General features: G+C 37.1%; 1 protein-coding gene across 5 annotated transcripts in view; it reads left to right on the top strand.

The window, feature by feature from the left end:
* Positions 1-13,207, top strand: part of phf2 (PHD finger protein 2) — a 106,077-nt gene that overhangs the window by 26,484 nt on the left and 66,386 nt on the right. For all 5 annotated transcript variants that reach the window (XM_052017965.1, XM_052017966.1, XM_052017967.1 and 2 more), the window contains one exon: positions 9,722-9,807. In XM_052017965.1, coding sequence (XP_051873925.1) covers positions 9,722-9,807 — 86 coding nt within the window. The remainder of the gene's footprint in view (positions 1-9,721; positions 9,808-13,207) is intronic.

The following is a 13,207-nucleotide window of genomic DNA, read 5'->3' as shown; positions in this document are numbered from 1 at the left end:
TGAAGTTACAGTCATATCTGCAGAGTAGTGATTACAAATGTTGGAAGTTTTGTTTAAAAAAAATTAAATCTGGTTTGTAAAGTCATGCAAAAAACCCTTATTTCCAATTGTCAAACTTACTTATTGTGTTACAATTTGACAAATAGTAATACCTAGCTAATACCTACCTAATGCCTTTGTATAGTGTGAGTTATGTTTGCTTATGCTACTTTTATTGAGAATAGTGTAACTCCTGCTGATATTACTTTGAAACATTTGGTGGTACTGCTACTTAATAATTTATACCTTTCAAATACCTTCACTATGCACTCAGCTGATAAAAATGTATCCAAAAATTCATTATTATTATTGTATAATCTCATTAATCGACTCTTGCCATCTCCTCTGTTGTTGCTTTGGTAATTTCTCCTTCAGTTTACATTTGTTGGCTCCAACCTAACCCTTTGCTCTCTTTCACAGCTGTACCTGTTTCTTTAGCTCTCTTGCCCAGCGTGTAAGTCTTGCAAGCTTGGCCAGTGATACACCTCAATCCATTACTCTTCCTTTAGTTGGTCATGCTTCGGTCCCTGGCTGTGTGTCCCTTTCTCAACCTGTGCCTTTGGACAATTCTGAAATAAACACATCTCATTACCCTAATGATACTTTAATTTTTAAAAAAATTATTTGTGGCTTACTGTTTCCATGCGCTTTCACTGCTACTGCCTTTCCTGTAACACCCCCTGCTTTTTCCTTAATGTTGCTGTCACTATTCATTCAAATTTCTCAGTTATTCAAGTCCAGCTTTTTGCTAGCTTGCTCCTTTCATTCCCTACTATAGGCATGGTGAGAACAAATTGGGAGCAGACTTTCAAGGAAGAGGAAGGCATTTTTTCTATTTATTCTTGGGATTTGTTTGTTGCTGGCAATGCCAGCATTTATTGTCCATCTGTAATTGTCCGTGGCTGAGGAGGCAGTTATAAGTAAACCGAATTGGTGCATCAGAAATTACCCATCAATCAGACCAAGTAAGAATGGTAGATTTCCTTCCTTGAAAGACAATCCAGTAGTTTCATGGTTACCATTAATGAAGCTAGATTTTTAAAAAAATCCACATTTATTAATTACTTGAATTTAAATTGCCCAGCTGTCATTCTGGGATTCAAACTTGTATCTCTGGACCAGTGGTCCCAATCTCTGGCTGTTAGTTCCATAACTTAACTACCACACTATTAATGACACTGAAACACTTCACAGAGCAGGAGCCCAGGGACAAAGGGAAAGGAAGAAATCCAGGGAAATGATGATGAATCAATAGATGTAGAAATATATCATGAGGAAAACAAAAGCTGCGGCAGTGACAGATCCCATCAGACAGACAATTATCAGTTGAATGAAACTGGTCAGAAGCACAAGTGACAATGAGGAGAGAATCCTGCATCAAACGTGAAAAAATGCTCCAAAGCCAGTAGGACAAAAGGCAAGCAACAATACTGAGAAACATAAATCTCCCATCCCAGACATTGATTTCCCAGATGGGCAGGTAAACATAAATCTAGATGGTGCAGATAACTGTAGAGAGACACAGAGGTGTACATTATTGGCATATACGGGCAAAGAAAGATGATGTTTGGAGTATGGATAAAAACAACAAAAAAAAAGAGATGTAGATTAAAAGACAGAGAAAATAACAGGGAGTTTGACTGACCATAAACTCCATGTGACCTACTATTTTGATATTATAAATAGAAGTTATGACAAATATCAAGCTAAAGGTGAATCATTTATAATATTATTGTTTGCCTGAAAAGTTTCAAAGCTGTCATCATAATTCTATATGTTTGTTTCTCTCCAAGATTTTAACAGATTTTTCTTGTTTTGATATTTTTCCTTGTTATCGTTGGAGTTAGTGATCCAAATTATTTGAATTATGTATCATTTTATTTTACGATAGAAATGCTGCTTGGAAATGGAAGTCTGTCTTTATATAAATCTATGCAATTTTAATATTAAAGTGGATAAGCACTATTGATATGTCTGCTTTATTAATATAATTTTCAAAAGATTATGTCTAGTGAGAAAATGACAGGTATAAATAGTTAAGCAGCTTAACTGTAAGTAGACATACATGGCAGCAGATCTGACTCATTACACTGTGTTTATAGTTAATATTACAAAACTGAAATGCACACTTCTCCATATTATTGGTCACCTTTGAACAAAATAACTCAGAATTATTTTTCTGTATTCTTCATCTGAGTCTTGCAAAAAAAATTCCTTGTATTTTTTTTATTTTAAAGCTGCCTGATTGCCAGTGTAAAAAAAAACAGAATGTTGCAAATACTCAGCAAGTCAAGCAGCATCTGTGGAAAGAGAAACAGAGTAAACATTTCAGGTCTGTGTGATGGAGAGTCTTGGACTCTGTTTCTCCTTCCACTGCTGCTGCCTGACCTGCCGAGTGTTACCTGCATTTTCTGCCAATGTAAATATGCCTGTTTCTATATTTAGAGGTAGAAGGCTATCCAGAGCATCCTGCCTAATGGCTGGAACAAGAAGATTCCCAGCACAGTTGACCGAACTATGAGAAGACAAATTATATGAAATACTTATTATTCAATCTTTGGGAAAAGAACACCAAAAGTTAGTTTATTATTTTAGCCATCTTTTGGCTCTATGCCAAAAACAGGTCACTGGCGCATGCTTTAAACACATATTTAAATGTAACTCTATTTCCTAAAATATTTTTTGTGGAAGAATTATGAAAATACAACACTTTTTTTCTGCTGGAGTGACTTTCTTTCATCTGAGTGCCTGGTTCTTCTTTCAGTGGCAAGTAGTATCCGTGAAAGGAATTTGAGCAATTTCAATTTTGTTCAGAATTGCTGTGTTGCATAGTTTTGCTGTGTACTGGTTAATCTCCGAGTAAACAACATAAGAACCAGGACTGTCATTCTAACGTAGGGGAGTGCACATCTGCAAATGTGCCACTCCTTTACAGAGAAGTCAACTAAATCATGTGCTACATGTTCACTTTTAGTTTTGGTCAAGTGAAGCATTGAGAAAGTACATTTTCCTTTTTATGGTAAGAGCATAAGAAATAGTAGCAGTAATAACTTATTTGTCTTTATGCCAGTTCTGCTGTGCAGTAAGATTGTAGCTGACCTTTTCCCTTTAAATGCACTTCCATTCACTTTCAATCTTGATCATGATGTGTGATAATACAGGATAATGCAGGGTATAATGCAGGATATTTATATGTCACTGTTCACAGCACAAGATGCATCATTCTATTTACTTACAATATATGTACCATATTAGCATGACATTAATTTTTCTTTCACCATGGGCCATAAGCCTAAGAGATTTTTGTACCTGTTCCAGCCACTCAGTGTGTTGTGCAGAAAGGCTAATTTGTGCCATTTCCCCCTAGCGCCTTTGTGGTAGCTGTGTCTCTCAATTGGTATTCCTGCACCTTGGAATCCACAAATCTGAAGCATTCTCAAGTATTTGGGTTAGAATCTCCCAAAGACTCTCAGCTCTTCAAGTGGAACTTTTTCCTTAACTGGTCCAAAATGGCAGATCCTTTGTTCAGCGATGGTGACTCCTAGTTTGAGACACCTCAGGTATTTATTGTGTAGAGCCCCTTAAGGAACTTGTATGTTTCTGTGAGACTACCTCTCATTTGCTTAAACTCTAGGGAATATATAATAATTCTACTCAATCTTTCCTCAGAAGAGACCCATCCATCAGAAATTCGTCAAGTGTGTCTTTGCTGCACTGTCTCTGGGAGAAAAATAGCCTCCCTTAGGAAGGAGATCAAACTAATACTCAATATTTCACCTGATTTCATTTATTGGATATATAATTGCACTAAGACTTAGTCACTCCAATTCTTTTGCATTAGAGTCCATAATACTTTTTGTTTTGTCCATTGCTTCCTTTGCTTTACTAATCTGGAAAGCAAAGGAATGCATTCCATGAACTTCAGACTATTACAATAAAATGGGGTTGTCTAGTCAATGTAAAGATTAAACATCCCCATGATTACTGAATTGTTCCATGCACTTCTAATTTCCTGACTAATAGTCTTCTCAACAGTGCAAATACTGCTGTTGGCCTATAAAACATACCCAATCAGCATTTTCTCCCTTGTTGTTTCTTAGCTCCAGTCAGAATATCTTGATTTTCCCAAATAAGATCCTTTGTTTTTATTTCATCATTTATTGTCAGTGCTTTCTGCCTCCCCAGCCTGCCCCAACCCCAGCTTCCTTTTCTATTTTGTATTTCTGATGTAAAAGTCAAGTATCTTGGAATTCTCAACCTTGGACACTCTGCCTCTAAATCGCCATAATAACTATTAGATTAAGTCCATGACTACCGATGCTTCATGCATTCTGATAAGGTGCCTTTAGCTTTAACTTGTTTCTGATTTTTCCTCATGTCACCTTGGTCACTAATGCCCCTTTCACCGTCAAGCTCTTTTCACTTTTGGAATATTTGCTTAGTTTTAACCAAACAGCTTCTTTGTTTACAACCTTGATGTTTTTTTTCCCACAATTATTATTCCTGAATCCATTACTAGTCACACCATCATTACTAACTTAACTAAAGCAGTAAGTAGTTTTTTTATTTGATTCATTAGAACTTTGATCCCAGCCTGGTTTTAGTGGAAGCCTGCCTCCAAAAGAACAGCTCCCTATTTTTCAGGGACTGGTGCTGATGTCCCATAAATCAAAATTGCTCCTGATGCTATTCTTTCAACTGTGCTTTTAACCTTTTAATCTGTTTGACCCTGTGCCACTTTGTATGTGGCTTGGGTGTAAGTCCAGACATTATTAACTGTAATGTTTAGCATTTTAATTTGCACTCCAGTTCCCCAATATCTCTCAACAGAGTTTCATTCCTAGTTTCTGGACCACAACAATCAGGTGCTCTCTTTGCCATTCAAACTTCTTTTCCAGTTATGAAAATCTCCTTCCCAAGTTTTAGCAAAGTTACCAGATGATATATTTGTCCATTTTTAATAGTTTCACATTTGCCTTGTACCACATCAATGGAGTCAAAACCACATTTTAAACGAGTAAGCTTTTACTGCTGCTGAATTAAATGGTGCGGTAATATAAATTATAAATACTTGGAAGTTGATGCATGTCGCATCATTGCATGTGTATAGTAGATATTACTGCCCCTTTCTTTATCTAAGACATGAGACCAAAATTGTAATTCTCAATAGTATGCACTGAATTCTTCCAGGTAAAAAATTGACTACCTTGCACATTTTTAACCCTTTGGACACATTCATAAATTGTCTGTTTTTTGTCTTATTCCTTTAGCATCCACTTTGAACATTTCAAGTTAAGCAACAGACCAACACCTTAATTATCTTGACTTCACTGTATCTTTAGACTTAGGAAATTCTATCAGAATCAAAATTCAAACACTCCACTTCCTTTCATTAATGTTTTTCCCTGTTTAGTTATTATTTCCATTATCCAAACTAAGATTTATAATATGACAGAAGTTCAAAATGATCTATTTTGTGACATGGTTACACAAAACGATAGACACTTGGGATTTTGGATTATTCAATTATGTTTCCCCTTTCAAAGATTGGAGTTAATGTTTTTCTCCCAGCTATGGGTTTGTCAGCTTAAAGCTGTTTCTAGCATACCTGATTAGAGGCTCAGAATGGCACAATCTAAGTATACAACAATATGATTTGGTTCTAGTTGTGTGCTGTTACAGGATGATTACAGGATGGAATTATTTATATTTTAATATATTCTAAGCGATTGTGCTAGCTCCAGTTCACCTACTCATGCATTTTTAGAACACAGAACACACAGCAGAAGAAAATGATTAATCTAGTTTAAGTTCCAGAAGAAGTACATCATCATTCCAGTTTGGAAGAAGTTTCTGAATAACAACTTTGAATGTAACTGTGTGTGCAAACAGAATATTTTATCAACACCCAGTACTGGTGCAGAGAAATTCAGTAAGCTTTCCAATTTTCCATCGTCACAAACTTAAAATCCATGCCTTAAGCACATGGACAGGAAAGATAAAGAGCTTGTTCTATGTCACATGCAGAGATTTAGTTATTCACTACTCTTGTCTATGTAATGGTTGTGGTTTTGTTTGTTCTTCTAATTGAAATGTTGAGGAAAAAGTTGTTTAATTTTCAGCAACTGATCAAAAAAATTAGTGTATTGATTCTGAGTCCTTTTCTTACAAACGGCCTTGTGTATTGGAAATAAGCATCCATAAATCATTTTGTTACCCTACAAGTAAAAGCTCTGACATTTTGTGATAAAGGGCAAGAGAAATATCGTATTACGATAAAGAAATAGTATTCTTAGGATTAGTATGTTGGATCTATACATTAATCATCCATTTTCTTTATCCACTTTCTAGGAATGCCACAGCCATTTCTCAGTTAATTTGATTTTTTGGAAGGGCAAGGATTATAAGAGCTCAGAGGTTTCTGCTGAGAAATGACAGTGATGTGCTCATTTCCTGAAGCCTACGATAGAATAAGACTTGGATGATTTTAGCAGCTTTGTCTCATTTAGTTCTGGGGCTGTGTTGGAGTCTGGTGAGTGGGAGCTTGCAGGGAAGAGAGGCCTGTGGAGGGAGGGGTGCAGTTTGTGGATCAGAAGGGCAGGTTGGAGCAAGAATTGTTAGCAACGGTGGTCGAGTGGAGGTAGAAGTTTGCCTTTGCCAGTTAGGCAGGGGTGGGTATTGCGTACGGAGACCACTGGTGGTTGGTGGCCCAGGTGATTGGTTGTTTGGGGGATTGGGTTAGGTGATGGTTGTAGGGTTGGAGTTGTGGTGCCGTTAGTTGGGGGTGTAGGATGGATGGATGAGGGGTGCAAGTAAGCATAAAAATAAATAAAAGTTGCCTGAGTTGGGTTTCCACTGCCGGTGTGGGAGCTGCTGAGGAAAGTCTAAGTCACACAGAAGCAGGCTTCGTGAGCTCTGTGAAGTCTGTTCCTACAGGACTGGTTTGTGAATGCCATGAGCCACTCCTATGCAGATGGAAATCCCAGATGTGACATTCAGACTTTCATGGCCCATTGACTGAGGTGGTTTTACATGTCCAGGGTCCTCCATGGGAGACGCATCAGGGAACCTGGAACGAAAATCATGGAATTCTTGACTCTTGTCCGAAGTCCCTGATTTTCCTTTTATTTTTTAAGAAATTTTTTAACAGAAATTAGATCGTGTTGAGCACAAAAATATAACATAATTTCTATTATGACTCTTCCTACACTACCTGTCATGTAAATGTCCAAAGGATGACAATTGGTCTGATTAGGTGTCCTTTTCAAGTGCTCTGCAGAATGGGTTAAAATATAAACCTATCAGCTGCCTGCAGCTGCCACAGGGCTAAGTAACCTCAGTGGTTTTAACTATTCACTTCTCTGTTTCCATCAATTAAATAGGGTTTAAATGAGTCCCATGCACCTTCCTTGGTTGGCTTATAGAGTTATATTGCACGTAAACAGGCCCTTTGGCCCGACTCATTCATGCCGACCGAGGTGCCTACCTAGACTAGTGCCACTTGCCAGTGTTTTGACCATCATCCTCTAAACCTCTATCCAAATGTCTTTTAAGTATTGTAATTGTACCGGCCTCTACCACTTTCTCTGGCAGCTTATTCCATATACCCACCACCCTCTATGTAAAAAAAAACACCCCTCAGATTCCCTTTAAATCTTTCCCCTTCTCACCTTAAAATTATGCCCTCCAGTTTTAGACTCCCCTGCTCTGAGGAAAGAAAAACTTTGACTATCCATCCTATCTAAGCCCCTCATAATTTTATGAACCTCTGTAAGGTCACCCCTCGGGCTACTTCACTCCAGGGAAAACAGTCCCTGCCAATCCAGTCTCTCCTTATAACTCAAGCCCTCCAGTCCTGGCAACACCCTTATGAATCTTTTCTGTACCCTCTCTAGTTTAATCACCTCCTTCCTATAGTATGGCGACCAGAACTGCACACATTATTTTAGGTGCGGTCTCACCAACGTCTCGTACAGCAGTAACATGACATCCTACCTGCTGGACTTAGTGCTCTGACCAATGCATGCCAAACACCACCTTCACCATCCCACCTACCTCACTTTCAGATAACTATGTACTTTTATTTCTGGGTCCCTCCGTTCAACAACACTCCCCAGGGCCCTGTCATTCACTATGGAAGTCCTGGCTTGGCTTAACTTCCCAAAAGGCATCACTTTGCGCTTGCCTGAGTTAAGTTCCATCTGCCGTTCTTTTGCCCACTTCCCAGTTAATCTAGATCCTGTTGTAACCTTAGACAGCCTTCTTCACTGACCACTATACCACCAATTTTGTTGTCATCTGCAAACTTACTAATCATGCCAACTATATTCTAATCCAAATCAATAATATCTGTGACAAACAACAGTGGACCCAGCACCAATCCCTGTAGCACACCACTGGTCACAGTCCTCCAATCTGAAAAAAAATCCTCCACTACCAGTTAGCTCACCCAAGATCCCATGTGATCTAACCTTCCGGACCAGCCCTTACCAAAGGCCTTGCTTCTGTCCATACAGACAACTACTGCCCTGCTCTCATCAATCCACTTTCAAATATTTCCCTTAAATTTTTTTTATATACCTTTTAGAGTTCTCCCAAGATGATTTTAAGATCCTCTTATATTTTACTAATAGGTCATGAGTTCTATTCCAGGCTGCCTTCACATTCTGAGCTATTCCTTCCAAGCATTTATTAGGTCAAATAGGAGGCAGCCTGTGCGTTACCTTAAGTTACTTTAAGTTTTTCAACACTCCCTAACCCTTCTCCTGAACCATCTGGTCTCATGTATTTCCTGAAGCTATACCATAGTCTCGAACTCCAAGACCAGTTCTCCTTCAGGATCCAAGAATATGTACATTTAAATTTTTGGTTTTAAAGATGTAAAACAAAATTGAATTATAAGTTGGCCTGAATATTTCAGAACAGGATGAGAAGGCATTTTTGATTTTGGATTTCTGTTTAGTATATGGCAGATCAAATGAAATGATATCAACATGTCTTTTTCTGGGGAAATATAACCACAGCTTCTCCCCGAGATACATTCTTATAAAATTGCTATTACATGCAAAAGATTCTTGTGCGATTATAGAAAAAAGCAATCCTACTATAGTTGTTCTAAAAATAATTCACCAGTTGGTCAATATTTAGGATTCTTTGGTTTTCAAGAATTAATCTTGTTTAAAGCATATTCTTATTTTTAATGCATTTTCTTAAGTGGCATATAGACATAAAGCAATATGCGTTCTTACAAAGATATGTAAAATCAATGGAATAACAATCAGGTAGATGTTATAAAGGGAGGATGATCTGCTTTTGCAGGCAACTTCCTAGATCGAAAAGTTGAGATTTATGTCCATCTGATCTTGATTTTTACATAGTATTCACATTTCTGTATGACATAATCTAGTCAGCTCTGGCTGCATTAGTTTTTTCAACAGTGGAGAGGACAGGAGATTGTGGTGAGTTAGGAAATAAGGGGTAAAATATCTCCAGATATCTAAGCCCTTCTAAATATTTTTTAAAAATCTAATTGAATCTATTATTTATCTGTATCAATTAAAAATACTTTGAAGAGATTAAATTTTTTAAAGAACAAAGAATTAGTCAATCATAGGCAAATAATTATTTTGATGTAATGCAGTATTTCATATTTAACATTGCTTTATGTTTGGAATGTTTACAGCTGTGTTGGTGTGGAAGAGGATGAGGCTCCAGACATTGATATCTATCACTGCCCAAACTGTGAGAAAACTCACGGCCAGTCAACGAGTAAGTTGTAATATATTTGAATTTTGTTATGATGAGAGTATATCTTGTTGATAATGCTTTTATGATTATGCTAATAGCTATAAAACTTTTAAGATCATACTTGCGATTTGCTGTGTCATTGGAACATTTCTCCAGTTCCATACAATGCAAGGAAAAGTTAACCATGCAAATAATTTGAATATTTTGTCTGGGTAAAGTTCTGTTATTATACCAAGGTATTGATTTTTCAATAAAGGAGTTATTTGTAGTTCCTAGTGCTAAACGTGCACAAGAACATGAGCCACAGGACATACTCACCTCACGTATTTTGTTCCTCTACAGTCACCGGAACTAAATGGACAAAAAGTGGCTGATACTCTTGCGTGTGTTAAACACCAGTGACCAAGATAAAGTTCTCCTAGTGTCTCACTGTAAAAGGACCGTGGAAATGATTCACATCATGAATTTAACTGTAATAGAGTCACATAAGAGCCATAAGTAACTTCCTGCCTAAATTGCAGAAGAATTTTAAAAAATTGCAATTGAGTCGTAAAGACAAACAAAATTGCTAAAAAGTATAATTTAGTTTTATTAATAGCAGTAATTTGCAAATATCAGCAGACATATAGATGCTGGGGTGGCCATTGGAATGCCCAAGAGTGAGGTCAGAAACTCCAGGAATAACTGAGATCACAAACAGGGATTCTGAGAAAGAGAGTGAGAGAGAGAGAACAACTCTTGGGAGTGGCGAAGGTAGAGGTCAGAGACACAGGAAGCAAAGAATGGGTCAAATGATCTAGCTTTTCTTTGTGGTGCAAGCCCAAAATTGCAGAATCTTTAGTTTCCACAATATGGGTCTTGATGCAGCGTTCCGACCCGAAACGTCGACAATTCCTTTCCTCCCACAAGACGCTGCTTGACCCACTGAGTTCTTCCAACAGATTGTTTGTTGCTTCAGGTTCCAGCATCTGCAGTCTCTTGTGTCGCCACAGTATTAAATTTTAGGTAAGGTCTTAGTTGTTGGATTATTTCAACCTAGAAAACCTCATTCAACAGATTTTTTAATTCTTTCCCTGAATGCCATCATTGCTGACTAGGCCCCAGTTTATTGGCCATCCTTAATGGTTCCAGAACTGAGTAGCTTGCTAGGTAGTTAAGAGTTACTATGTTACTATATACCTTTTCAAGAGAGTGAGATATGAAAGTACTGGACTGGAGAAACTTACTTATTTGTCTGGCCCCAAAAGTTGTTAAGGTACTGGTATTCATTCAGGAAGCATATTGTTGAAAAAGTTATCACAAATAAAATCTTTGCAGCAGATTTGAAAAGGCAAAATCTTTTCAGTCCACTGAAAAATTCTTAAGAGTTCCCCTCAGCTCTTCCAGAATAAGGTCTCATGTTTATGAAAGAGAAGAAAATTTTGGATCCAGTCTATTTGAAGTTTGTTGAGTGGAAATTATCTTTAAGGTGACATTAGTTGACTGTTGCTTGTGACCCAGCCTCAAGCATGAATGTCACCTGAGCTCATAGAAAAAGATTTGGCCTTTGATTTCAGGATAGGAATAAAGACCTTAGGAGATCTCGTCCTTCAGAGACTCTCATATCTGATGAAGATTCAAGACTCAATTCTATAAGGGTAAATACAGCAGCTACATCTGTAACAGTTACAACTACATCTTGAAGGATGATTTATGGTAACTTTTCAAACTTTCAAAACAAAAATCATCTGGCTGTCTCATTTAATCTTTGCATTCAGTGTCCTTGTATCTGAATCTGGGATAATATAAAATTTATGCCGTCTGTTTGTTTTCAACTTTTGATTTAATATGTTGTAAATTTCTTGACTGTGTAACTTAGTATTCCAATGAGCTATGAGACAACTGGGGTGGGAAAAATTTACTGTGTAGCACCAACATTGTTTGTTACAATAACATAATATTTCCCATTGTAAATATATCGTTAATATATTGGCTGCATTCAATTGTGCCTGAGATGTTTATTTTCCAGTAAGGTTCCTGGAAATGTAATCTTATGGCCTTAAGAAAGATTTTTTCTTGATGATGGCATGCTGAAAAATCCCCATTAGTGTCTATTAGAAGACAAATCTTTACTGAACATGTTACAGAAATAGAGAAGGGGTTACAGGTTATTAAAGTTTAAAAAAGAGTTATTGCTCCTTCCATGCAAATAATAGTAAAAAATTCCTAGTTTAAAGAGGCATTTGTTTGGCAAGCATGATGATGCATGTTGAAGAAGACCATCTGCTTCTGAGGTTTCCTTCTCCAGCAGGCTCAAGATGCTGAGTATACCCTAGAGGAAAGAGCAAAGGTTCAAGAGTCAGGATGACATTAAAAGGCTGGACATTAACAGGTGACAGTCTTGGAAATGAAGCATGAAGTTATCAAACTAGCTGAATATTTTAATATATCTAACAATGTGTTATACAGATTCACAGAATGGTTGCAGCATAAAACAAAGCTGCATTGTAACCATTCTGTGATTTAGGGAAGCACAGAATTAAGGATAATTAAAACAAAGTTCAAATATCATTGTTATATCTAGGCCCTTATTAAGAGTTCCATGTTTTGTAATAATTGTTAAGATTCCTGACAAATATTGGTTCGCAGTAAAACAATATATATTTTGGAAAGCTTTCTTTCAGTGGAAGTCACTGGTTGGTAAAATTTTTGAGAGCCATGTGAATTGCTCTGTAGTGTTGTGTAGCTGTAGACATTTGAGAAAGTTAATCAGACAAGTGTTCAGTTCTGCTTTTGGTGGTGGCTTCTCTGCTACCTGGAGAATCAGATTGCAAGTCATTGCTCATAACTGCAGCATGTACTAGATCAATAGTATGCAGCTAAAAGTTACACTTTCTAGCTAATTTAATTGTTTCTTTCCCCTGCCTTGCATATTAACAAGTTAGTTAGAATGGAGTGTCAAATTTGGCAAATTAATGGTTAATTCTATTGCACAACTCTGGATATATTTCTTGGTTCATATTTTCTAGACTTTTCTTGATGGGGGAAGCATGTTTGGAGCATGTAAAGTATGCTTTCAGTTTTGGTTGGGGCCAGTCTCTCTCATTTTGCAGTGTTCCACTTGCTCTATTCCTTGATTCCTCTTGGAACGATTTTGACATAATCACTTCGATGATTTTTGTTGTAATTTGCTTGTTTGGATCACAAATTCTATCTTGTTTGGACAAGGCAAAGAGGAATAATTGTTTTCTGAGGCTGAGTATGTAATGAAGGTTTTCTTTAGAATATGTATAGATTGATCAAATGCCTGGAATTTTATCAACTAATACCAATATTTGTGCATGTATATTACACATACTGGAGTTAAAAGAAATACATTTCAAAGCATAATCTCATGGTTTACGCACATAAATTGCAAGATCAGTCACAGAGACTGCCTCTT

This window comes from Pristis pectinata, chromosome 6, assembly GCF_009764475.1.
Source record: "Pristis pectinata isolate sPriPec2 chromosome 6, sPriPec2.1.pri, whole genome shotgun sequence".
Lineage (NCBI taxonomy): Eukaryota > Metazoa > Chordata > Chondrichthyes > Rhinopristiformes > Pristidae > Pristis > Pristis pectinata.
Note: the sequence above shows the minus strand (reverse complement) of the source record. Positions and strands in the feature narration are given on the sequence as shown.